The sequence below is a fragment of the Gekko japonicus genome, unplaced genomic scaffold, assembly GCF_001447785.1.
Source record: "Gekko japonicus isolate JY-2015 unplaced genomic scaffold, Gekko_japonicus_V1.1 scaffold384, whole genome shotgun sequence".
NCBI classification, from domain to species: domain Eukaryota; kingdom Metazoa; phylum Chordata; class Lepidosauria; order Squamata; family Gekkonidae; genus Gekko; species Gekko japonicus.
The window spans coordinates 355,174-382,634 of NW_015175980.1; the positions used below are offsets into that span (position 1 = coordinate 355,174).

Below are 27,461 nucleotides of genomic sequence, written 5' to 3' on the forward strand. Positions count from 1 at the left end.
CAGCATTCTGTGAGTCAAGAATTCAGATTGATTGTCATTTTTTTTTTGCAGTGTGAGCATTCCAGAGCTCCTCTTCCAACACAACTCTGCATTTTCACTATACACGTAAGCATCTGTATATCAGCTGGTCAAACTGCTAAACTAACACACTTTAGCCTAGATTAAATCCTGTGATACATCTTCGGGCTTTGGGTTTTTTAACTATTGAAAGAGACTGACACGACACAAGTACGATCAAAGCAGGGAGACCTCCTATGGCGGTCGTATCTCGCTGAAGTCATTCAACCCGGGGGGGGGGGGTATCGAAGAATAGGACGGGAGGTGCAGTAATTTCTACCAGAAAGATGGACATCAGAGAACACAGACTGTGTGCAAAACAAGGGCCCCGCGCTCGGCTCTCACGTTCTACAGGGATCTGCAGAAAAAGCCTGCAGGGGTAGATTGTGAGCCCTGACGTCGCATTTCAAGTCAGTGAACAAACACGCTAACAGAAGGGAGCAGCAGAATCCCACCGGCTTCTCTTGAAGTTAGTGATATTAAGTGACAAGCACAGTGATCCCACCGAGGCCGAATTTTTTTTAAAAAAAGGAAACGGAAGGAGGAAGGGAAAAAAGTGTGCACAGGGGGAGAATGGAGGAACAGGCAACAGAACAAGAGTGAGGCTAGAAAAGCCGTCAGGTACGTACCTCCTAACGCAGAATAAGCAGAGACAGCCAGTCACAGAACAGAAAGGTGAGAGGTCATAGGCCATAAGGAAAACAAGAAGGCACATTTGAAAAAAAACACTCGTTTCAAAAATCATAGCCAAAATAATCAAGCCAAAACAGAAATACACAAGTATGGGGGTGGGGGGGGGGGGAAAAAAAAAATCAAGAGTGGGGGGGGGGGGGGGAGAGAAGACATACAGGAATAACCTTTGTGAGGATAAGTTTCAGGGTGGGAAGCCATGTTGGTCTGCGGTAGGAAGAGCAAGGTTCGAATCCAGAGGATCCTTAAAGACCAAAAAGATTTCCAGGGTAGGAGCTTTCTCAGAAGCTTACGCCCAGGAAATCTTCTTAGTCTTTAAGGGGCCACCAGACGCGAGTCTTACTCTTTGGAAAAAGAGACAGAAAAATTTGCTCTTTTTGTTTTTGTTTTGCCTGTGTGCAGAAATCCTAGCTGCAAAGCTAATACTACAGCATTCTTGGGAACGGTTTCAAACAAACAGAACTGCTCTTTTATCTGGCAGGCCTACATACAAGGGGGCAGAAATCCCTCTCCTCTCATGTTTCCCAGGATGCCAGACTCAAACTCCACCCAACACTGCTAACTCTGGAGCCAATAAAGGGATCGTTATATAAAAGAATCTTGACTGGCAACACTTTCGAAGTGAACCTTTGGAGTGGACATGAATAGTCGTTTCATTCCAACAGATCTGTATAATCAGAGCAGCACCCAAATGCAAAACGTTGCTGACTAAAGTGCAAAATAAGCCAGGAGGGAAGATCCCTTCTCTTACTGACCTAGTTTCAGCAGCCAACCTTCTCGGTCTGGGTTAAAAAACGTATGGGTTAGGTCGTTCCCATCATCCTCTGGGATTTTAAAGGGCTCGTTTTTAATGCTTTCGTACAGGTTCTGAAAGAAAACAGAAAGGGGAAGGAGAAAGGTGAACAACATTTGTGTGCCCGAGAGCCAAAGTCAACAGATTCTGGAAAAGGAAGAAGGGCAAATATCATGAAGGGAAACAAGCGTCGATTCTTCCCTGAGAAAGAACTTGCATAGCCCTGTTTACGGAGATCCGGTTTTGCTAACTCATCTTAGGCTAGATGGCAAATCACCGGTAATGCGCACCCAAAATACCCTATGGTATACCCTGAAATCTTCCGGTTAATATCGCTGCCGCTAAAACATTAAGCCTGGCAAGAGAAAAAATTCTGCGGATTTTTGGGGTTTGTAATCAGTAAAATAACTAGGGAGAAGTCCTACAGTGGGGAATATCCCGTGGCTAAGAGGAGAGCAGGTCTTATTGGCTGCATTGTATAAATTGACTAGCTCTATCTCCTGTACTCTGTTCCTTATTTTTTGAAACGCCTCTCAGAGCTTGTTCTCTCAAGGGCAGTCCTGGAAAGAGCCCTCTCTGCCCCACCTACCTCACAGGGTGTCTGTTGTGGGGAGGGGAAGGGAAAGGAGACTGTAAGCCGCTCTGAGACTCCTTCAGGTAGTGAAGGGCGGGGTATAAGTCCAATCTCTTCTCTTCTTCTCTCTAAGCTAGGGAGGGCTTTAAAGGTCATGAGCAGAATGGATGGGGGGGGGGCTGCACCTGAGACCAGAACTGCATTAGCTAAGAGCAGATCCATCTTTGAACACACTGCTTAAGGAGACAGCAGATCCCTCTTTTAGGAGAGAGCAGATCCCTCTCCCTCTGTGACCATCCACTGCCACGTGGTATCGTATTCCACCACTGTGCTGGTTCCCACAGAGATCAGTGCCAGAACCGAAGGATTCATTCCTTGGCCTCACAACAAAGCAGGAAGGCAACCAACTCTGCTGTTTTCAAAGCGGCTTACCCGCAGCAATTCTTCTGGGAGGTCACCGCCCTCATTAATGCCACGGTTCATAGATATAAACCGCTCCACTGTTGGCTTGTCTCTCACGTTGTGGTTGTGTAGGCTAGTGTTTAACATGATGATAGCAAAAGATAGCACGTAGCATGTATCTGGGGGGAGAAAAGCAACATCAAAAGCAGAATAATTAACACAGCATTGCACCGCGTAAAATCAGTGAGGTCAGGGGTGCTCTAGGCTGATCCTGCATTGAGCGGAGGGTTGGACTAGATGGCTTGTAGGGCCCCTGCCAACTCTCTGATTCTAAGTCCTTTTCCCTTTCCCATTACTGTTCTGTAAAAAGAGAAAGAAGCTGAACTCTACACCTCTTGACTTCTGAACACCAATTCTGATGTTTGTGAAACATATTCTATGTTTGTGATGTGGTGGGGGAGAAATTCATCTGAATGCATTCAAGAATATTGTTTCTGTAAACTTGACTTCTGAACTACTATAGATTTATTCTTGACTTCCCGCTCATCATTAGATAAAACCGCAAGAGGAAATGCGGACGAGGCTACAGGTGAGAAGACTCAGAGTGGTGCAGAGAGCCATGACTGATGAGGATCCAGATTCAAATCCTGACCCAGCTATAAACTCACATCAGGCCAAACCCTCTCTCTCAGAACACCTTACCTCACAGGGCTGTTGAGAAGACCAAATGGGAAGAACCATATATCCCTGAGCATCGTTGGAGGACAGATGGGATAAAAACGTGACAGATTTGTCAAGGGTGTCTTATAATTTAACCACTCTCATCCAGTCCACCCACCCCGAAACTGGGGAAGACACAGCCATATACTGCGCACATTACCCACTAGCTAACTTGGCAGGCGATACTTTCCCTCCAATGACATTTCTGAATTCATCGCCCTGTGTTAGTAAAACAGAAAGACAGCACAGAATGGGACAGCACAGGACACCCTTAAGGCACAGCTAAGAATACTGTTCTATGGGGAGGGGTCACAGCTCATTTGAAGCACCTCTGCTTGGCATGCAGAAGGTCCAAGGTTCAATCCCCAGCATCTCCAATTAAAAGGACTTTAAGTCATAGGTGATGGGAAAGACCCCTGCCTAAGACCCTGGAGAGCTGCTGCCAGTCCAAGTAGAATCATAGAATCATAGAACCATAGTTGGAAGGGATCTCCAGGGCCATCGAGTCCAACCCCCTGCACACAAATACCTCCCCCTCCACACCTGCAGTGACCCCTGTTCTGTGCTCAGAAGATGACAAAAGGCCTTCAGGATCCCTGGCCAAACTGGCCTGGAGAAAAATTGCTTCCTGACCCCAAAGTGGCAATCAGCATTTTCCTGGGCGTGTAACAAAGGGCCACAAGAACTAAGCACTGAGGCAACCCTTCCTGCCCTCCCTCTCATGATCTGCCTAAGTTCACAGAATCAGTGTTGCTGACAGATAGCCATCTAGCCTCTGTTTGAAAACCTCCAAAGAAGGGAGAGCCCACCACCACCTCCCAAGGAAGCCTGTTCCACTGAGGAACCACTCTAACTGTCAGGAAGTTCTTCCTGATGTTTAGCCGAAGACTCTTTTGATTTAATTTCAAACTGTTGGTTCTGGTCCGACCTTCTGGGGCAACAGAAAACAACTCCGCACCACCCTCTATAAGACAACCCTTCAAGTACTTGAAGATGGTTATCATATCACCTCTCAGACAATACCGACTTTGATGGACTGATGGTCTTCTTCAGTAGGAGACAGCTTCATGTACAGTCATGTAGTGGTTAAACAGTGTTACTTACCCAGGTTCTTACAGACTTACAGCTTGCTTCCTGTCAATCACAGGGAGGTATGACTTGGGAGAGACCCTTGTTTGAACCTTTACTCTGCCACAAATGAACTTGGGCAAGCCAGCCCAACCAAGCGCATAGAATGGACAGGATAAAACAGAAGAAGGGGAAACACGTGTGCCAAGGGAGGATAAATATGTAACAGACAGACAGGTGGACACCAGTTGCTGGGCAGGCAACTGCAAGAGAAGGCTGTTGCCCACATGTCACATGAACACATGAAGCTGCCTGGTCCATCAAGGTCAGTATTGTCTGACTCAGACAGGCAGCCGCTTCCCAGGGTCTAAGGCAGAGGTTTTTCACATCACCCAACTGCCTGATCCTTTCTACTGGAGACGCGAAAGACTGAACCCAGGACCTTCTGTCCTCCTTGAGGGCTTTTCTGAAGGCATCCGATCAGCCGCTGCTGGACAAGATGGTCCCCCAGTGCACTCCGGCGGCACTCATCTTACATTATTCATTGTACCTACCCGTAATAATACAGTTTTTTAAAAACTGGGATAGGAAAGCCATCACCACTAACCTGTAGACTGAAAGACTCCGGGGTTACAAAGGCAATAACGCGAAGCAAAAGCTTCCATCATACGATCAATCTTTTGTGCCTCTCCTGGAAGCCGGAAACTCCACAGGAACTGCCTGCGCAGATAACAAACACAATTTTCGTACCAGATAAGATCCATGGCAGCAGCAGTAGCATTTTTTCCTCTTCTGCTAACTCACCAGTAACAAGCTCATCCTAATCAGAAATCACGTATCTCTGTATCAAAGGGTATTTTCCCCAAAAAGAACCAGCGGCCTAACAAATTAGTAGAAGACTGTTTTGGTGGCTTCTCCAAGAAATAGAAATCCCTTTCTCTCCGAACCCACTAGATGCGAAAGGGTGTTTTCGAGGACAGCCAAGCCAACTCTTTCGATGTATAGGAAAGCACAATTGCCACAGCAGTAATTAGTCAAGGTGAGCCAGACATATTAGCGTATTTGAAAGGGAACGGGGACAACCTAGGCAGAGTTAAGTACGTCAAAGTCCTCTAGATTCCAACAGCATCCATCCTACTGAAATATACGAGAGCTAAAAACTATCCCTGTTGGCTGGCTAGATGTCTGCCTGGAATGTTTCGGACAACTGGGTTTTGAGTTTTCTTCTTTCACATAAATGATTAATTAATCATCGTACGGCACTGTGTGTAGAACAGCCAGGAGAGCCTAAGATTGTCTGGCAGCCAGACGTTCTAGCTCTTTAGTGTTGTGCACCACTACGTGGCGAGCTAGACTTGTTTTTTAAGGTGAGAGACGTCTCAGAGGTGGTTTGCCTCTGCATCACGCCCCTGGGTCTTCCTTGGAGGACGCCCTTCCAAATAGTAGCCAAGGCCGACTTTACTTAGCTCCTGAGATCTGATGAGATCAGGCTAGCTGGGGCTCTCCAGGACAGGGCTTCTTCCACAGAGCCTCAACCCACATCACTTTGGTCCACTAAGAAGCCCTGCTGAGGAGCCCCTAAACCAGGGGTTCCCAAAGTGGTGCCTGCCAGGTGTTTTTAGAAAATGGGAGGGGTTTTTCACCTGCAAGATCTAGCCAAGATTTTACTGGCTGTGAAGATTTTTACAAACACTGCTTTGGCAGCAGCTGCTACCACAGCACAAGGATCTCCACTGTGTGGCCAGCTCCCCCTCTGTGGCAGTCATTGTGTGGTTACGCCAACAACGCTGTGTCAGAATTCCAAAGGTGCTGCCCTGACCTGGAGAGCCCAGGCGAGCCCAATCTCATCAGACCTTGGAAGCTAAGCAGGGCCGACTCTGGCAAGTACTTGTAAGGGAGACCGCCAGGGAGTACCAGGGCTGGGACGCAGAGGCAGGCAATAGCAAGCCGCCTCTCTGAAACGTAGAAGCCCCATTAGGGGTGGCCAGAAGTCAACCATGACTTCCAGGCATATACACACACACACACAAAATACTCACCCAAAAAACAAACCCCCAAAAAGAATTCCAAAGGTGCTCTCAGGCTCAGAAAGGTTTGGGACCCCTGCCCCAAACAGTGCAGAGGAGGAGGAAGAGGAGGAAATTGGATTTATACCCTGCCCTTCGCTCCGAGTCTCAGAGCCTTTCCCTTCCCCTCCCCACAACAGACACCCCGTGAGGTCGGTGGGGCTGAGAGAGCTCTTTCCAGAACTGTCCTTGAGAGAACAGCTCTGATGGAACTATGACTTGCCCAAGGTCATCCAGCAGCTGCAAGTGGAGGAGTGGGGAATCAAACCTGGTTCTTCCAGATTAGAGTCCACGCACTTAACCACTACACCAAACAGAGGACTTGGGTGTGGGGACTCAGTCATTTCATACAGATATTTTGCGTCTTGCCCTACAGACATGCTCTTATAATCCATCCAACATTTTCCCTGGGGCTACATATTGCCGGAGAAGAGGGGAAGCAAGCCATCTTTCACGGCCGCATACACACTGTGGCCATTTTTAAACAGGGTGGCAAGCTGAGGGTGCTCAGGGTGGACCCTTCCAATATTCTGAGAAGGATCCTGCTCACACGGCAGCTGCTCTGTGATTGGCCGTGCCCCCAGAGGAGCCATTTTGTGGGGCTGCCACCCACTACCCTCTCCCAAAATTCCATATGTGCCCATCGTCTCAACGAGGTTGGGCACCCCCACCCTAATGTATCTGCAGCTTCTGCTCAGCGCAACTGCAAACGCTTAAAGAAAATGTATTTTCTTTTTTTAAAAAAAAAGTTAAGCGTGCTTACCTTAAGGCTTGTACAAGATTGAGATCAGCAAACTCATGGAGTTCAACAAAAGCCTGAAGTACTTTAATATTAAAGTCATCCCTGCGGAAGGGGGGAATGAAACAGAAATATCAATTCCTCATTCTGATCCTTTTATCCCATCTGGTTCCAAGGCAGGGCTGGACCTCAACAATCACACCAGTCCCGACTGACCCCGTGTCCTGTGTCTCACGCACACGGCCTCAAGCCACTTACCCACATCCAGTCCACCAACCATAACTAGACGTTGGATAAACACCAAGAGGACCAGATGGAAAAGGCCAGGCAGGGGTGTGCTGTTAGCCTAGCACTGCGTTCTCATCCAAATCTTGCCCTGTCAGCAGCTCCCTGACCTGACCTGGATGGCTCCAGGCTAGCCCATCCTCATCAGATCTCGGAAGCTAAGCAGGGTTGGCCGTGGTCAGTGTTTGGATGGGAGACCGCCGAGGAAGTCTCTACGCAAAGGCAGGTAATGGCAAGCCACCTCTGAATGCTTCTTGATTTGAAAACCCTACCAGGTTGCCATAGGTTGGCGGCAACTTGATACCACCACCACCAGGCAGCTTCCTGTATAGACTGAACTGGGGGACAGCATGCCAGGACATCTAGAAGTGCCTGAGGCTACAGAATGACTCACTGAACGCATTCTCTAAGGAGGAAAGCACATCAAGGTTTGCTTGCAGGGGCCAGACTCCAAATTGAGGTAATTGAACACATCCTGTTCCCGTGAGGTATGTTGTCAATTATTCTAGCCAGTGCGGGATCCAGCCTTTTCTCCTAGCAGGATGGGCTTGGGACCAAACTGCAAGTAGTTACCTGCAGGGCATACCAACAACCTTCTGTACTGCAAAGTATTCCCACGGAAACTGATCCATACATGCTAGGGGTGTGCAATCCCCACCCCCACCCCTTTTTTGTGATTCGGGTATATTGAATTGGAAAAAAAATTGGGTTTCCCGAAAAATCCCAGTTCCCAATACTGGCGTGATATTTAGATCCGCGATCTTAAGGAAATCCCAGTTTTTCCCCGGGTCCAGTAGACCCAAGAAGAAAAAAGACCGGGGGGGGGGGGATTGCACACCAGAAGCTATGCTCAATGGGGAGCAGTCTGCTCCCCATGGGCAGAGCTGATCCTGGGCTGACTTCTCCCACAGCCTGGTTTAAACCAGGCTGCAAGAGAAGCCAATGCCAAGCCGAGGTGGAAGGGAGCTCTCAGCTCCCACCACCCTGGCCAATAATCGGCCGACTTCTCTTGCAGCTCAGTTTAAACTGAGCTGCAAAAGGAGCCAGCCCCGGCCGAGGCTGATCCTGGGCTGACTTCTCTTGCAGCCTGGTTTAAACCGGGCTGGACGAGAAGCCAACCAGCCCCAAGCCGAGCCAGTGGGGCCTGTCTCCTGCAACCTCTTTAAAGTTTAAAGGGACTGCAGCAGTCTGACAAACAGCTGAGAAGTTTAAAGGGACTGCAGAAGCCCGACAGACAACATTGCGCCCACCTCTTCCTGTTTTCAGATCTACCAGTACTTCCCAAATATATCCAGGATTTTCTTGGGATCCCCCCCCCCAAGAAAACCCTGATACCTTTGGGATGCCGAAATATACCCCCAAAATACCGATAAAAGCATTTTTCGGGTGTATTTTCAGCTCGGGTAGATCCGAATGCACGCCCCTATTACATGTACAGGCCAAGCCTCTAAAGTGGCATACTCTGTACCAAATATGAGCTGGAGTAAAATATGAACTAATTTGTCTGTAGTTATGTGCAGGAAGAGGAAAGGTGATGCAATTGATTTGCATGTGTATGCTTGTTCCTTTCCTAAAGGCAATTCAGGAAAACCTGAGCCCAGACAAATCTCAGAATTGCAGACTTGAAAATGAAAGAATGAGTTTGGGATTCCAGTAGTCAGTACATTTTTAAACCTGGCTCTACATTCATGAGGGCTAGAAGTTTGCTTTTCTTTAAATCAGGACTCCGAAAAAAGCACAACACCACAAAATTAAACATCGGAAGCTGCACAGAAGAGGATTAATCACTTTAACATTTCACTGAGTGTTACACATTCCTGTTCCAAAACATGCTGCTCATATTTTATAATCTATGCACATTTGAATGTTTTAAAGAGAAAATACAAATGAAATAATTATTCTGGCTCAGCTACAACATGAATGTTAACACTATCAGACACAAATCACTATAATCCTTAGGATGTGTTTTAAACTCATCATCAAATGAAAATGTTGCAGACTGGTTTCCACCCCAACAACAGGTAGGCAGGTTCCTACGCTGAAGACTTTGCCCTTTGTCACTTGCTAACTGAACATAACAAACCTTTTCAAGTATTTTAATTAATATGTGGTGCAGGGGGAATCCCACTAATTACATAGGATGAGAGCAAATTGTTTTTGCATAACTACTATGGGAGTGCTTGCCAAGGAGAAATAAGGAGACAGAAATGCATAACCGCCCATTTTTCTTCTCAATAGAAGGATACAAAGGAAATAATTCATGTTACTTAGGGAATAATCTGAAGAAGAATCGGAGGCGGGGAGGGGGGAAGACATACCTCCAGGTTTGCTTCAAGCTCATACCAGTGTACGCAGGGCAGGAGCAGTCTTAGGAATTCTGGGGCCCCGGGCAAAATCCCAGGTCAGGACCCCAGAATCAATGCTACCCCTCCACTGGGCCTCCCTGCCACAGCCAAGCAAAGGGTGGCCCCCATCCTAGGCGAGTTGGGCAGGAGCCGGCACTGCTGCTGGAAGCCCAAGCCTCAGACGGGGCGGGTGTGAGCGGCAGCGGGAGCCTGCTCTTCTTCTTTCTCCCCCTCCTTTGTAGGGAGGGGCTGTGGGTGCTCAGGCCCCCTCCCAGACTGGGGCCCAGGTCAGCTGCCCTGTTGCCCCCTGGCTAAGACCACCCCTGAAACAGGGCAAGAGCAGGGTACCGTATACCCAAGAAGAGGGTATTAAAATGTTCCCATCATAGGGTTCGTTTACATGGTTGTCAGTTTAGGAATCTTGTGCTCACCGTAAGGTTAGAGGTGCTCTCGTCTCTGAATGTAAGACATGGAAAATCCCCACAAATCCTTCCTTCTGTACCCTTTGCGAGATGAAGGATGCAGACTCTTGAGGCACAGATGAATATTAACCCGCATCACATGTTGCGCTGCCCATGCAGAGGTGGGCGGGCATATGAGCTCCTGCCTAAAGTGTTTCTAGAAAGCCAGCTTTTTGGACCAATCCTTATACTAGCTGCCATGTGCAGAAATGGTTTTCCTTCACTGTAAACAGGGGTGTGTGCAAGTAAAAGAAAATGCATAACATACTACTAAAATTATTTGGAATTACTGCAGGAATGAAAGTAATTTAAATGTTTTTTTTTTAGTACTGTCTCTCCAGGGAGGCTTGACAGAGAATTTGGGAGGTTTTGCTTTGGCCACTTTCTCATTGTCCTGGTACTGAACATTTGCCTCTGCAGCACCATATTAACTTGAATTAACTTTTTCCCCAGGTGCAGCATCAAAGGGGGGGGGGGTATTTTAAATCTGTGTATGAGTTACAGATCTATATGGTAATGAAAAAAGTGCATGACCTTTTTTTAGGGGTTATCTTAGATTCAGAGTCCTTTCGGGCCAACAGAGTAAGCTGTATCCTAGCAAGCCTCGCCTAACTGAAGATAGGACAAAAGATTGCTCCAGCTTCTTCAGGATTACTGATGACAAAACAAAGATGAACTGCTCGTTTCAAGGTAGTTTTAGATGTCGTGAGTTACCTACGTAAACAACATAGGTAGTCGCCATGTGATTCCTGGAAGGCCAAAGGAATCTGACTCTTATTGTTATGAAACTAAATAATACAATTATGTTTCTCAGTTTGAGTTTCTCCATCCCATGCAGCCAAATTATATTACGGCCTATACAACCATTTTACACTTCTGTACTTCAAGATTATATTCACCAAAGACAGACGGGCAGGTGGGAATTCATTTTAAATATATTTTTAATACAGACGCCTAAATTAATAGGGGAAATGCTGAGAAAGTGTTTGGAAAATGAAAAAAACAGGTTGTTTACCTGTAACTGGTGATCTTCGAGTGGTCATCTGTGCATTCACACCCATGGGGATTCTGTGCGCCTGCGCTGGATCAATCGGTATTGTAGCAAGCTCTAACGGATTTTCGCGCCCAGGCCTCAGGCATGTGCAAGAACCCCAACCCCACATGCCCAGAGGGGTGGGCACGGACATCCCGCCAGTTCCTTCAGACCGCCGCAAATCAACGTCAATAAAAACATAGAAGCTGACAGCAGCGGGGAAGGAGGGCGGGTGGTGTGAATGCACAGATGATCACTCGAAGATCATCAGTTACAGGTAAGCAACCTGTTTATCTTCGACTTGGTCTTTGTGCTTCACACCCATGGGAGAATAGCGAGCAGTGGCCTACCTAGAGGAGGGTGCTGGCAGGTCATTACTGCGAAGCCAAAGATAAGATGTGACGTCCCATGTTGGTATGAGAGTTCTTGCGGACATCAAGGGCATAGTGCCTTATGAACGTATGAACAGGTAGCAGCTCTGCAAATGTCCATTAGGGGAGCTCCATGAAGGAAAGCAGTTGAGGCTGCAACAGCTCAAGCAGAATGAGCCCTGATAGGGCCAGGTAATGGCTGCTTGGCAATAAGATAGCAGAGGCGGATGAGACCTACAATCCACCTGGACAAACGCTGAGCCATGATACGAGTTCCCAGCTTGGCTGGAGCATAGGAAATGAACAGTTGACAGTCATGTCTCGTTGGACAAGTTCTGTGTAGGTAGAACAGAAGTGTACGCTTTGTATCCAACGTGTGTAACAGCTTCTCCTCCAGGGATGTCTGGGAGGGGAAGAAATCCGGAAGGAAGACCTCTGCCTGGAGGTGAAATTCTGAAACTACCTTTGGCAAGAACGAGATGTCAGGAACAAGACGGACACCATTCGGCAAAAATGACAGGTAAGGAGAATCATGTCTGAATGCCAGTATTTCCCCCACTCGCCTTGCCAAAGTGACAGACACCAAAAAAGCTGTTTTCCACGACAGCAATTTCAACTTGCACGTCGCGAGCAGCTCAAAAGGTTTTCTTGTGAGTTGGCGAAAAACTAGGGAAGGTCCCAGGGGTCCACAGGACGTTTGATAGGAGGATAAAGGTGTAACAGTCCCTTTAAAAAACGTTTAGAAAGAGGATGTGAAAAAAGTGTGCATCCCTCAACTTGAACGTGGTAGGCTGAAAGTGCAGCCAAATAAACTTTCAACGAGAAATGTGACAGTCCCGAATCAGCGAGAGAGAGAAGGAAATCAAACTCCTTTTCGAAGCAGGAACATCAGCACCCAAAAAGGAACAAAACTTTAGCCATTTATAGTGGTAAGATTTGTGTGTAGTGGCCTTTCTGGAGTTCAGTAGCACATTCACTATGCGGGAGGAAAAACTGTTGATACCACTCTCCAGGCTGTCAACTTCAGTCGTGGAACATCGTGGTATAGGAGAGGAGACTCGGAGAGGAGCAGGAGATCCTGAACTGGTGGAAATTGGTGGTAGATCCCTGCTGACAGATCCAGTATGGTTGAGAACCATGGCTGCCTCGGCCACCACGGGGATATGAGGATGCAATCCGCTCTGTCGCTGATGATTTTGCGCACTACTCTCGGAAGTAGAGGCAGCAAGGGGAAGAGGAAGTCCGTGGACCACGGGCAGAGGAAACCATCCCCCAAAGACTGCGGGTCCCTGCCTCCTCAACTGCAGAACAGAGGACACTTTTTGTTCACCCTGGTGGCGAAAACATCTATTTGGGGAAACCCCCACTTGCAGAAGAGTGGGAGTAGGTAGGTAGGATTCATCTCCCATTCATGCAGACAAAGTCCTCCCCGACTCAGTTGTGGTCGATGCAGAAGTCCCACAACCGAATGGCCAGCTCGCAGAGGCGTTGAGAGACAGTGCCCCCCCTGCCTGTTTATGTAACTGAGGGCAGTAGTATTGCCCGTAAGGATCGTGACACACTTCCCCTTGATCAGAGGCAGGAAACTGGTGAAAGCGAATTGTATTGTGAGTAGCTCCAGAAAGTTGATGTGACAGTTCCACTTCTGTGTGTCCCATCTGCCCCAGCCTCAGAGTCCCATCAGATGGGCGTCCCAACCTGAGAGAGATGCATCCATCGTTAGGGTGATCGCCGGTGATGGAGGGTGGAAGGGTGCCCCCCGGAAAAGGTTGGGTGGAGCAGTCCACCAAAGCAGAGAGTCTCGTACCTTAGCATGTGGGGATAGGCAGGTATAGTGTGTGTCTCGCTCTGGACTGAAATTGCGAATACACCAAAGTTTTAGGTGGCGCATTCTCAACTTGGCGAAGACCAGGATGGAAGTAGTAGCTGCCGTTAGGCCGAGAAGTCTCTGTATTTGGAAAGCCATTACCGCGGGTTGAGTACGCATCATGGTGGCTAGATTGACAATGTCCACGGCCCTGCTCTGTGGTAAGTAGGCTCTGCAACTTATTGAGTCCAGTAGTGTGCCAATGTAGTGTATTTTCTGGACCGGTTGAAGTTGAGATTTCTCGAGATTTACCTGTAGCCCCAGGTTTTCCAGGAGGGTCAGTGTCTCATTGATGTCGGAGAGTAGGGCGTCTTGGGAAGTCACAACGATTGGTCAAACACCTCCATCCCACTTTGAAATGGTGAGATAATGGGAATAGAATCCTGTGCCGTGTTGGTGAACTGGCACCGGTTCGATGGCTCCCTTGCGCAGAAGGATAGACACCTCTTCCAAAAGAGCTGAAGAAGGGGGCGTGGAAACGAAGACTGGAGTAGTGGGGTTCTGCATAAATTCTATATAGTACCCATGGGTCAAGATGGACAGTACCCATTCGTCTGTGGTGACGAGGCGCCAAGTTTGGATGAAAGGTGCTAGACGGGTGGGACGTGACTGATGAGAATGGAAGTCCAAAGCCCTGTTTTGTGGACTTAGCCTGCTTGTGGTGAGGGGGTTGTTGTCCCGATCCAAACCTCGGTTTTGGAAGTGTGGGCTTCTGACCTCCAGAAGATGTACATGGCCTCCACAGTCGCTCAGGAGACTGACGGTTTGGGGTGCATTTTTGCCAGGGTTTGGACCAAGTACGAGGCCGGTATTGTTGCCTCGTGGAGGAAGAAACGCCCAAGATGCGAGAGGCCTTTATACTTTTGTCCATATCCTGCAATATGGTGTCCGTGGTGCTATTGAAAAGACCAAGGCCATCAAAGGGGAGGAAGAAATGCCCAAGGTGCGAGAGGCCTTTATGCTTTTGTCCATATCCTGCAATATGGTGTCCGTGGTGCTATTGAAAAGACCAAGGCCATCAAAGGGGAGGTCTTCTATGTATGCCCTGGTGTCTGCCTGCAGATTAGTGTTGCGGAGCCACGAGTGTCTTCGGAGAGCAATGGCCAAAGTCATTGTTCTTGAGCAGGTGTCTAAAGCATGCTTAGAAGTATTGATCTGTTGTTTTGCCAGCCCCATGCCTTCTTTTTGGATGGTGCGGGCCAACTGCCGTTTGTCCTCTGGAAGGGCCGCCAACATCTCAGAAAGCTTTTCCCATAAGGTATATTGCTACCTACTCATGCAGGCTAAATAATTTGTGGTCTTCACGCCGAGTGCTCCCGTGGAGTAGAACCATCGGCCAAATGAATCTAACTTCCTACTTTCCCTGTCTGAAGGGGCAGAATGGGTTTTCTTCGACTTGGATGAGGAAGTAACCACCATTGAGTTTGGCTGAGGGTGGATGAATAAGAATTCCACTCCTGCTTCCTGGACCCTGTACATATGGTCCATGCGGCGTGTGGACACTGGAACCGATGATGATTTATCTCATGGCGTTCTGGCCGCCTATAAAAGGACCGTCGACATGGGCAACGCTATAGCTGTTGACGTATCCAATTGTACAATGTCAAATACGGCATCAGTGACCAATGGTTGCGGCTGTACCACAGAAAGACCAAGGGAGTGGGCCATCCTCTTAATGAGGTCTCCATAAGAGGTTAGGTTTTCTGAAAAAGATATGGGTTGCTCATCGGCTACTGCCTGCTTATGAGACGGTTGGTCAGGTGAGCTGTGGACCTCTGAGACTCCCATGTCGGAATCCTCCTCTGTAGAATCAGAGGAATTGGGGTCTGGTAATTGTACTGGTAATTGTACTGGAGTGGCTTCCCGCTGACCGGTTGGATCCGAGATCAACTGAGTCGGAATAGGAGGACTAGGAGATCGATATTGATCCAATCGATGCTGAGGAGGATCTTCAGATGGACGATCCAGAGGGTGAAAAAGAGATGCAGAGGGTGTCAGCCTCGATCTGCGGGGGGACCGGGATCTATGCACAGAGTAACGATCCCAATCCGAATAACCTGCTGGTGTTAACCATGGCATGGACACAGGCGGATAAGCGCCATAAAGATAGCATAGCTGGCGGTGATCCCATGAAAGAACAGGAGGCGGTGGGGGCAGAAAGACCCATGGGGATCTACTCCTGGAGCGGGAGTGTCTGGGAGATAAAGAAGCTTCTCGTCTCCTGGAGCGGCCCCTATCAGCCCGAGTATCGATATCGAAAGGCCGGTCCTCGGTGAAGAGGCGGGGGGGTTGACGTTGAGTGGCGGAAGAGATCTGTCGATGCCAACTGGTACCGGTATCGGCACGGAACTCCGAGAGTGGCAATGCCGATGACTGAACAGAGGGAGAACGATCTGTGCCCAAGGGATGGCTGAGGATTTCCCCATTTTCAATGTCGAAGAAAGGATGCATGTCCGTGAGCATGTCAAGGTCTAGCTGGTGTATAGGGGAGTCCATTAGCTGGATGGTCGGTATCGGTGGGGCGGCATCGGAGCCTCCGATGCCGATACTGTAATAGGAACGGGGGGCACCTTAGGGGCATTACCCGGTGCAGAACCCGCAACCTTTCCAGACTTCACCGCCTTCAGGGACTTAGAGGAACCCTTCTTGGCGGGCTTGTGGTCCTTACTCGATTTCTCCTTTTTCTTTTTAACAGGAGTGGATGCCGAAGACTGTGTCGTTGGTGCCGGACACTTCGATGTCGACTGGACAATGTCAGACGAAGACTTTGATGCCAGAGCCGTTGATGTCAATGGTCTCACAGGTACGTCTGGATCCATGCCAGAAGCAAGGTCAAGCGCTGATTCCAGCAAAGCCACTCTGAGACGCGCCACTCGATTTTTCCTAGTTTGATTGGAAAACTTGGCACAGTGTTGGCAAGACTTTGGGTAGTGCATCTCACCGAGGCAAAAAATACAAAGGGTGTGCCCATCAGATGGAACGAGCTTACTGCCACACCCAGTGCAATGGTTGAAAAAGCCCCACTTTTTCTCCATAAAATAAACAAAGACGGAGAAGAAAAGGGGGAAAGGAAAAAATGAGGTGGGGGGGCCAAACCGAGGTAAAGAAAAGACCCCCCCTCAAAAAAATGTTTTTATTTTTTTTAGATATAAGAAGAAAAACACAAAGAAGAAGATAAAAAGAGGTTGACTGAATCAAATCCGAAGAGTTGTTCTGAGGAAAAATAGCTACCAATCTCACCGACCAAAGAAAGGAACTGGCGGGATGTCCGCGCCCACCCCTCTGGGCATGCGTGGTTGGGGTTCCTGCGCATGCCTGAGGCCTGGGCGTGAAAATCCGTTAGAGCTTGCTACAATACCTATCAATCCAGCGCAGGCGCACTGAATCCCCATGGGTGTGAAGCACAGAGACCACGTCGAAGATCCTTAATTACTTTGCTAAAGAGAACACGCACTCGGCTATATCTCTTGCTCGCTTGAGACAGCAACACCGTATGGTCAGTGGCGACAATGTAATCTCAAGCATGCTTACTCAGAAGAAAGCCCTGCCAAGTTCAGTGAGGTTTACTCCCAAGTAAGTGTGAAGGATTGCGGACTTAAATTCTAGTGCTATCTTGACAAGTTGCAGGGGCTACCAAAACTTAAAAAAAAAAACTAATAAAAAAATGCTGCAGTTTGGATTTTTGCCAATGGGACTCAAGTTTAGAAGTGGGTTCGGAAAAATACAATAATTTTAGAAGTGGGTCCCACTACAGCATCAGAGAACTGCTAGACCCGGAGATGGTCGGTGAGAATATTTCATAAACGTATGTCTTTTTATTTAACTTTTTATTTCACTTACTGGGAAGATCAGTGTCAAGCATCTGTGTCTCTGTAAAGTTATATCTTGCTAAGTTTGTTAACTGTTGTTATCAATGTCTTATAAAAACATGAATAATATTTAAAGGAACTCGGGGGTCCCATCCTGAAAACGGGTAGAACAAGGATCGCTCACTATCCGTCCGGAGCCTATGAGAGAAGACGCTGAACATGACAGCACCTTGTGGCTAATTAGGAAGAGCACAATTAAAAAAAAAATCCATTGCAACACAGAGCATGCCTTGGAAATTCCAAGAAAACTGGGCTTCTCAGAAAAGCAGGTGCTCTACTCTGCCATTTTAACATGGTGTACGAATAGCTACTTTTATTTCTGTAACTACATGACCACAAGAGTTATGAAAGACAATGCATATCCCACCCACCCCAACGCAAGAAGCACTACGTCACAATAAGGCATCTGGTCTCTATTAAGATACTCTTAACGTCTATACTGTTTGCAGGCATGTATTTGGTGTGCGGGGGGGGGGGGAGATCTTGAAACCATCTGAAAATTAGGAAGCCCAGAAGAAATTGGATTAACGGGCTCTCAATAAAGCTCTGAGGGAGCAACTGGAGCTGTACATCTGTCACAGCTGTATTTTTTTTTAAATCAAGTTTAAACCTGGACTAGCCTTCATACCATTATCAATTCCCTTTGTTCTCATTAAGAGCTAAGGCCATCCCCCCCACCCCAGGGCCTGCCTAAGCTATTTATTACCAACAATGGGTTGTTGAGAGAGGACAATATTAACTAACTACAAATGACTATTATTAGGCCAGCCAGTACCCTTGCTAATAGCTAATAATTACGCAGCCAGCTGCCTGCTAAGATCAGGAAGCTCTTTTCTCTGGGCTCAACATTAATAACAGATGCGATTACCAAGATCTAATTCTAAAGACTTCCAAGATTTTGTGCCGCCTGAACACAAACATTGATTTCTCCTAATTACATACACACCATAGAGAACATTTCCTCAACCAAAAGAAGAGTGAAAGAAGGGTTGCGGCTTATTCTTCAGATCATCTAGCACTGAAAAACGGCCCCCTGCCGATCCACACACCTCCTCCATAGATTTTGTTCTTCAATAGCCCACCCTCAAGTTCCTCTGGCAGGAGGACAGAACTGCTACCCAGGAAAGAAAACGCTCCTTTGGTGCTCACAAACTCACACCTCAAGATAACAGGAGAGTATGGGTAAAATATTTCAAATGAACTAAATGCGCCCGCATAGGGAGGCATGCTGGATCGGTGAACTCGGCTGCAGTCTTAACAGGTTAGGACAAGGACCATACCTGAAACACTCATCTTGCCGTCAGCACACAGGCCTCGTTTATTTATTTCATAAGAACATAAGAGAAGGCAATGTTGGATCAGGCCAGTGGCCCAACCAGTCCAACACTCTCTCACACAGTGGCCAAAAATACCAGGTGCCATCAGGAGGTCCAGCAGTGGGGCCAGGACACTAGAAGCACTCCCACTGTTCCCACCACCCCCCAAAGCACCAAGAATACAGAGCATCCCTTGCCCCAGACTGAGAGTTCCTTTCTACACCTTATGGCTAAAAGCCACTGATGGACCTCTGCTCCATATGCTTATCCAATTCCCTCTTGAAGCTGTCCATGGTTGTAGCTGCCACCACCTCCTGTGGCAGTGAATTCCTTTACTTATATCTTTATTTATTTATTTATTCCTTTATTTATGTCTTACATCATTCTCCTCTCCTCTGTTTTATCCTCACAACAACCTTGTGAGGAAGGTCAGACTGGCCCAAATTCAACCAGTAAGCTTCCAAGGCAAAGTGGGGACTCAAACCCAGATTTCCCAGATCCTAGTCCGACACTTTAACTGCTACGCCACGCTGGTTATCTTATATTTTTATCCCACCCATCTTCCCAAAGATGTTAATACACAGCTATTTTTTTACCTCACCCTCACTATGACCCTCTATGGAAGGCGAGATTAAGAACCGGACGAAGACTAAATTAGAAAGGCTAAGTGGGGAATGGAACCCCCTCCCCCATTCTGACCACTACAGGGCGTTGATGCCCACTTTCCAACAGCCTGTCTACGCAATGTAGCTATTCGTGCAAACTGTAGGAGTGTGACCATTACATTTATTTCAGAATAAATATTTCACCGCACACACACACACCACATTTCTCAAAGTGCACACTGATTGGGGAAATGATGGGATAACATTTCTGCAACACATTTAACTTGGAAAATCGTTTCAGATATCCTGAGAATCTCCTGTGTGGACTTTACGTCCTTGTAGCCGAGCAAGGGTAATATACAGCCAAGAGAAGGAAGTAAAAAAAAACACCCCAAAAACAAAACTAAGGCTCTCTGCCTCCTATTTAGTATGAATGCACCTGGTCTGGCCTCTGCTTACCTTTCGCCGAGATAATCTCCAATGACAGTTTTATTTAGTCCTTCCCCTTTATAAAGGAATTGTGCAATATCTTCTGGCGTGTTCTGCAAGAGGTCATTTTCTATGAGGAACTGGATTCCCTAGGGAGGAGGAAAGGGATTTAGTTGTTCACCCTCATCCTGAACATCTGTCTCTGGCCATATTAATATACAAAAATGCAACATATTGCTCTTGGGTATTCTTGTGGCAGTGATGCCCTGCCACAAAGAGCAAAAGGTTTGGCTAAACATCTGCAAAAATATCCCGAGAGCACAGTTGAGCCACAAAGCAAGACAGCTGTGAGATGTCCTTCCCCAGGTCAGGTCAGATGATGGGCCAAATACTGGGGCCAGAATACAGCAGTGAGAGGCCCCAGCTGAGGGGTCCAACTCCTGCTTTGAACGTAGAAGGTTTTCAAGTTTCAATTCCACAGCATCTCCAATCAAAAGATCTCAGACCTGAAATCTTGGAGAGCTGCTGCCAGTCAGAGGAGGAAATGTTCCGTTAACCAGTGAGTCTGATTAAGTCTGGCAGATTCACAGGAGACTGGAAAGTGTGGCGCCCTGAAGGGGAAAGGTGAGGGTGCTGAATTATCCATTGAAACAGGGAACAAACCCACCAATCTTGCAACTGTAAAACCGTGAAGACTACAAGTTGGGGGCCATGAGACGCATCCCCCCCAAAGCAAAATGCCTGCTCCAGAGACCTATTGCCTCCCACAGCACCTCAAGCAGTTCATTAACCAGCTGTTGACCAGGGCAGCCCTACATAATATCTGTTTTCACAGGCCCAAAGCACCCTTCCTCTCCTCAACTTATTTGCTTGCTCACGGTCGTCAATTTTTGTTCAACGGGAGACTTGTTCGTCTGGCCCAAACTCTGCTCCTCTAACTTTCCAAATAAACTTGGTGTTGCTCTGTGGAGAAGGAGACAGAGGACTGGACTGGGATGGGATGGGGAGGCTCTGGCTCAAATCCCGTCAGCAGTGAAGCTCACCAAATCTTGCGCCGGCTGCTGACTCCTAGCTTAATTAACTGGGGGAGGAGAAACCAGCTACCATGACTGGCTCCTCAGAAGAAAGGTGGAGTGAAACTGAAACAGCCACGAAACATTTCCCAGCTCCTGGTTGAGAAGCAAACAAGCCTAACCCTCTTCCTCTCTCCATACACATCCCAGATTCCCCGATGCTTTTATGGCAGCAGCAGCAGCAGCAGCTCAATACCAGACACAAATAAGAACCAACAACATTTGTTACCCTGCCCAGAAAACCTCTTCCCCGCTTCTGTCCAGCCAGCTGAGACATGAACTCTACAAACAGCCTTTTGACAGCTCAGACATAGCAAAGCGTTTTATCACATCGCAACAGTCGCAAAAGAAATTGTTTCAGGCAGGGCTCTTTTTGTAAAAAAAAGCCCAGCAGGAACGCATTAGCATAATAGGCCACACCCAACAGCAGAAACTCATTAGCATATTAGGCCACACTCCGGACAGCACAGCTCATTGGCACATTAGGCCGCACCCCCATGTTGCCAAAAGTGTGGTTATCCAGCCACACCCACCTTTTGCTTGTTATTCTGTTTACCTCGTTTGTTGTCAAAAGCCAGGGCTTTTTTTGTAGCAGGGACTCTTTTGCATGTTAGGCCACACACCTCTAATGTAGCCAATCCTAATGAGTTTCTGCTGTTGGGTGTGGCCTATTATGCTAATGAGTTCCTGCTGGGCGTGGCCAACTTGGGAGCCAGCCGGAACTCCGTTCCTGTGCGTTCCTGCCCAAAAATAGCCCTGTGGGTAGCCGTGTTGGTTTGAAGCAGCAGAACAAAGTTTGAGTCCAGTGGCACCTTTAAGACCAACAAAGTCTAATTCTGGGTATAAGCCTATAGGTAAAGGTTTCCCTTGCTCAAAAGCCAGTCGAATCCGACTCTAGTGATGCAGTGCTGATCTCCATTCACTGGACTTAAACTTTGTTCTAAAATAAATTTTTAAGAGCCTACGACTGCAGGCAGCTCTTTTTAATATACTTATCAGATGCTAGCATACTGCTGATATGTAGTTGAAGCTTGCTAGGCTATTAATGTTAGTTTTTTTTAAAAAAATGATGACACTACCCTTCTCTCTCCTCCCCCACCTGAAAAAGCGGAAACAAGAGAGAAAGACGCATCTCATGAGAATACATACCCAATTTAGCGTCTATGGCATATGAGCCCTCAGGATGTAAAAAGATAATCTGCTCAAAACAGAATTTATGTCTGCTCATTCGACCATGCTAATGACTTGACAGAGGACATGGTTTGGAAAGCTCCAAGAAGAACAGATAGAAAACGAGATAACAGTGCAGTTACAATGGCATCATCAGATAAACCATTGGTTGCAATAATCTAAATCTTGGCCAACTGGCTGCACCGTTCGCTCACAACACGTTTTTGAAAATCTTGAAAAAGTATAACATGTCCGAAATGTCACATGGTCTGCTGTTAACTCATGCCTTCTGGTTCAACTCGAATCAATGGTGTGCTCAGGAGCAGCTAAGAGCACCTCTAATTCTCTCTAGCCCTGACCTGGATAGCCCAGACTACCCTGAGTTTATCAGAGCTTGGAAGCTAAGAAGGCTCCGTCCTGGTCAGTACTTGGATGGGAGACCACCCAAGGAATACCAGAGTCGCTATGCAGACGCAGGCAATGGCAAACCACCTCTGAACGTCTCTTGCCTTGAAAACTCGATGGGGTGGCCATCAGTCAGTTGCAACTTGATGGCAAAAAAAAATAATAATTCTCTCAAAACACTCTGAGACATCCTGTGGGCGTGTCCTACTCCATAACACCCTCCATTCTTTATATTCTATCAGGAAGCGGATTAGGATGTTTTTATATTTTATGGACAGAGTGTATGCTGGGGATTTAACCTTGTGGGCATGCATGAGTATGTCTATTTGCTGTTTTAAAAATCGTAAGCTTCTCTAAGAAACAAGCTGCTGGCATCGCTTATTTCAAGAACAAAGAGTTGAGGCCATCCAGTCAGTGACCGCTGCTTACTTCAAGTATGGTAAACCCACGGCCATTTAATCAGTCTGGGAAGCTATTTTTAGACTAGGAAGCTGCATGCTCCTCCTCTCAAAATAGCTTCACCATACCCCCCCAAAAAAAACCCCTTCCCTGAATGTCCAGCTGGAGCACAAATGCCGACATCCAGGATCTCTGTTTAAGTCACGTGCTTTTCATTGCGAAAGGCAGCAATGCCTGCTGGCCGTATTTCCATCCATACCACCCAGGCCCTTGCAGCTACGAAATTAGTTACAAGCTCAAATCCCATTTTTAAAATCTATTTTTTGTTGTCCTTGTGCTTCCGAAGGGGTTTTGGTCTGGTGGAAGCTTGCTTTCTGGAAACCCAGATGCCGCACAAAAAGAAGCTGCCTTTCTTGGAAACTGAGTGAAAAAGAACTACTTGGGGAGGAGGGGGGGGAACCCCTGATGCATTTAAGATTTCAGAGCAGAAAGAAAGATCATATAGTTAAAAGAGAGCTAGATAAGAGGAAGAATACTGTTCTGGGCAAGTAGAATGCTGTGAACATACTGTGTTTCTGGCCCAAAAAGGATACAGCACCTTATACTCTTATTAAGGATGGCACATGTGAACCACAAGCAACATTACTACTAGCTATGTTCTCCTCATGACACTCAACAGGATGCACACACACACACAGAGTAGCCCTTCCACCAGTCCTTCAATTAGGAGCCGCCACTGATGAATGAGCTACTAAAAACATCTGTTACTGGCACTTTACCAGGGATACTGGTCTAGTCATACTGGGCCATCTTACAACAATTTTTGCTAACTGTACTTAATCTGCACTTTATATACTATTGTTGGAATTTTATCTGTTTTTATTGTACTTTTAATTATTGTACGCCACCTTGAGACTGCTTGTCAGGCAAGGCGGGATCTAAGTCGAAATTAATAAATAATAAATAATAAATGAGTAAGAAACCCACACACCCCAAGAAAGACCACACAGACTCTGAAGGCACTGGCTGCTCTTGCCTATTATGTTTTTATGCTAGCAGGCCTTTATGCCCTGCCCCCTAAGAACAAAAACACACACAAAAAGTGTACCGCTGTGTATTGGCTCACTGATCACAAGGATAGTTCTAGGTGGTCAGCCATGTTGGTCGGAAGCAGCAGAACAAATTGAAGAGTCCAGTGAGGCACCTTGAAGACCAACAAAGGTTTATTCCAGGTACAAGCTTTCGTGTGTGCGCACACTTTTTCAAATGCTTTGGAATCACAAGGATCCACTTTTCTGCTCAGTTAAGTGGAAAAAGCAGGAATTAAATTATTGATGCTTCTGCAGGACAAATGTTTGGGGTACACTTGACTGCAACTTTGCTTTAAGTTACAGGTTAGTCGGGGCTCTGGTCAGTTTGTAGCATACGTGTATCCTGAGCACAGCCCTGGGTATAAGCCTTTGTAATACACGCAGGTCCATTCCCATAAGGCACCATGGTTGGACTGCTTCTAGACATGCTACATTCTTAGCCTAGGCCTGTCAACAGGACTTCAGTAAGATGTTTAAGGCCTTATGTACACTAAACAGCCTACCTTCTTTGGATCCATGTTGAACTTCTTTCTCCCCATAGCTACTTGCTTGTTCCTCTGTGTAGTTTTGCTGTTTTTTGTTTAGGTTTTTTTTTTAAGCGTGGGGGAGAAAAAACACAGTCACACAGAAATATCTGGTTAAATTTTTAAAAATATTTTCATTGTAAATGTAATTTACGCAGGTATGGCTTACAAAGGAGAAGTTGGACAGCTCTTTGCGGGGATAACAACTGATTTTACTTTGAGGCAGTTATAAATGGCATTTCAGAAACACCACCATTTTGTCCCTCAGAGCAGGGACTGTTAAAGAGGATACAGTTTGGGGCTTTAAGACACAAACCAGTTTGACTGGATTATTTCAATCCAAGCCAATTTGACAGCACAATCCTTCGAGCTGCTCTGGCAAGCAAAATAAGAGTTCAGGGCTGCTCTTACACCAGCACAACGCCACCGCCTAGGGTGTTGCCATGACAAAGTGACCCAAAGAAAGGACACCACGGTCGCGGCCCAGCTAAGGAAGCCTCCTGAGTTTTTCCAAGTACCTGCCTGTTTCATAATGCCTTACATTTTCAGGGATTAACGCGAGTGTCTAGTTTTATTTTTAGTAACATGTTTTACAACAGAGTTTGGAAAACATCTTTCAAGACAGGACTAGACTTTGATGCACAATGAGACGATGGTCTCTCTTTCACAAAAGCTGCAACTAGCCAGAGACATTCTGGACAGGCACAGTGCAAATTAATTCAGTCCCAGCATCCCATTCTGCTATGCTGATAGGATACCCCAGGTTAGCATGCGATGGACCGTGACGCCGCACTACATCATCATCGGTCATTGTGCTTCACTCCAAACATTCATTCACTGAACGACCAGCTTGTCAGTGTGCACAGAAGCACTTCCCCTTCACTAAACAGTGGATCAAACTACAGACTTATTCCTTAGTGACAACACACTGGCTACAAAAACTGAGCTTCTTACATGGATCAGGGTCTCAGCTGCAACTGCTAGGCTAATTTTCTCACAAGGTGTTCAGAAACTGTAAGAAACAGGACTCCACTTTCCCATAAAATATATACGTTGTTAAAGTCAACTTACCATTCCTCTACGCTCGTCAAGTTATCGATTTCCGTCATAACCTCAGCTATTTCAGATTTTAACCTCTGCCAAAAGAAAGAGAAGAATGTAAGTCCATGTTCAAGCAGCTTTTCTGAAAAGATTCCAGTTTTCCCCAAGGACGAACATCCGCTTCTTTTTGCATTTGACAATCAAACGCTCCCGTCTGATGTGTCTCCTTGTAACAGCATTGAGTTACTGGAACACAATCGCCAGGCCATCGTGTGGGTGTAGCACTTTGTACACCTTATCCTAAAAGCAATTACTCCAAGGAGTATCTTCAGGCTGTACTATACAGTTTTAGGTATCACGCAAGACACAGCGATCTGCTGTCAGTGCTGATTTCACGGCCACAAACGTATCGAATTATCAATAATAAAAAAAGTTATTACCTCGATATCATCGATTAATTCCTTTTTTCTGCGGCGAATATTCAACAGCTCTTCTCTCTCCTCTGCAGAAAGGTCATCAGGCACTGGGGGGGAAAGCAAACAGAACACACCCAAACAATTAAATATAATTGATGTAGACTCTGGTACTCTGTGTTCTACCAATAAAGGCCTTATTGGCTACTATGCGGCTCGCACCAAGCAAGGAAAGCTTGCCTCGGTGACTGACCTTAGGGAGATTGGCTGTGCCAAGCTACAGAGGCAAAATTAGCTAACAAATGCAATTCTCTTTCTTGGGGAGGCCTGAATAAGGATTACGGGAAGTCCTCGCACTATGAAAACTAAAATCATTCCCATATGATTATGAATGAATGAATGAATGAATGATGAATGAATGAATGAATGAATGAATGAATTTATTTCGGCTTGCATGACCAAAAGTCTTAAGCACACTTATACACACTTATAAAAGTACCATTCATACAGGAAAAAAAAAATAAAACATCAGCACTTATTAAAAAACAAAACTCAATCATAAACAGTAGGGTACATTATCCCAATCTGAGTGTATTACATTAGGTGGGATCGTCAGACAAGATACATCCTCAAGCGGGTAAACACAGCATCAACTCAGAAAGGTTTGAACTTTCCCCTCCTTTTTTTTTTTTTTTTGCCACCAGGGCCAGAAATAAGGCCACTGCTTTGGTAACTGAATCCACTCTATCAGATAAGAGAACAGAAATTGACCAGGGAAGGGAGGGAAGATTTTCTTTTGTCACGAGAGGTATAATATACTTCTGCCTCTCCATGTTCCAGTTGGGGCAAGCTAGCAATATATGATCCATCGTCTCCACCCTACCTTGATTACAATCGCATATCCGTTCAGAGAACGGGATGCCGTGAAAGCGGCCAGAGACTATGTTCGACGGGAACGTATTCAATCTAGCCAACGTGAAGGCTCTATGAAGTACTGGACTTTTGAGAGTGTAACAGTAAGTAGGGATCACAACCGGCGGTGGAAGGCCAAGGGATAGACCCGAACAGGTACGCCGAGCTCTGCAAAGTGTACTGCTAAAGTCCAGTTCCCTTAATTTTGTTTTTATGAGTTTAAAGACCTCCTTTTGCTGTGAGGAGGTAATACCAATGTTCAAGGATTCTAATTTGGATTCAATTAGCTTAGTTCTATTGCTTGTATAAGTGTCTCTCTGAATCAAGTGAGCAAAGCCTGGTCCACTAGGGAAAACCCCTCTATTTTCTTTATTGGTAAATGCTAACTGCCATGCTCTTCTCTCAATTCTACCCTAAGGGCCATACCTGCCACGCATCTCGGCACCGCCGCGATGTCTCTAAGGAACATGTGGAGAGGGGAGCCTAATTTTTCCGAAACACCTTCTATCCACACTCCACAGCCATACAAGAGTTGCGTTAAAGAGTGGCATTAAAGATCCCAATAGCTGCCGGAATATGTTTGGCCCCTTTTGAGCAAAAGAATTTTTTAATTACTCTAGATGTAAGTCTTGCGGCCTTCAATGCCACCTTAACATGTGGGGTCCAAGATAAATTATAACAAAAGGTGATTCCAAGGTATCTGTGAGAAGAGACTTTTTCGAGTTCCCCCCCCTTCACTTTTA

At 46.6% G+C, this 27,461-nt stretch overlaps 1 protein-coding gene across 1 annotated transcript in view; it reads right to left on the reverse strand.

Annotated features, from left to right (window-relative positions):
• Positions 1 to 27,461, reverse strand: part of CYTH3 (cytohesin 3) — a 100,798-nt gene that overhangs the window by 17,001 nt on the left and 56,336 nt on the right. Inside the window, exons 2-9 of the mRNA XM_015426225.1 lie at positions 25,834 to 25,916; positions 25,424 to 25,488; positions 24,332 to 24,398; positions 19,721 to 19,839; positions 7,134 to 7,214; positions 4,912 to 5,024; positions 2,547 to 2,695; positions 1,503 to 1,614 (exon numbers count right to left, since the gene is read on the reverse strand). Of these exons, the coding sequence (XP_015281711.1) occupies positions 1,503 to 1,614; positions 2,547 to 2,695; positions 4,912 to 5,024; positions 7,134 to 7,214; positions 19,721 to 19,839; positions 24,332 to 24,398; positions 25,424 to 25,488; positions 25,834 to 25,916 (789 nt within the window). The remainder of the gene's footprint in view (positions 1 to 1,502; positions 1,615 to 2,546; positions 2,696 to 4,911; positions 5,025 to 7,133; positions 7,215 to 19,720; positions 19,840 to 24,331; positions 24,399 to 25,423; positions 25,489 to 25,833; positions 25,917 to 27,461) is intronic.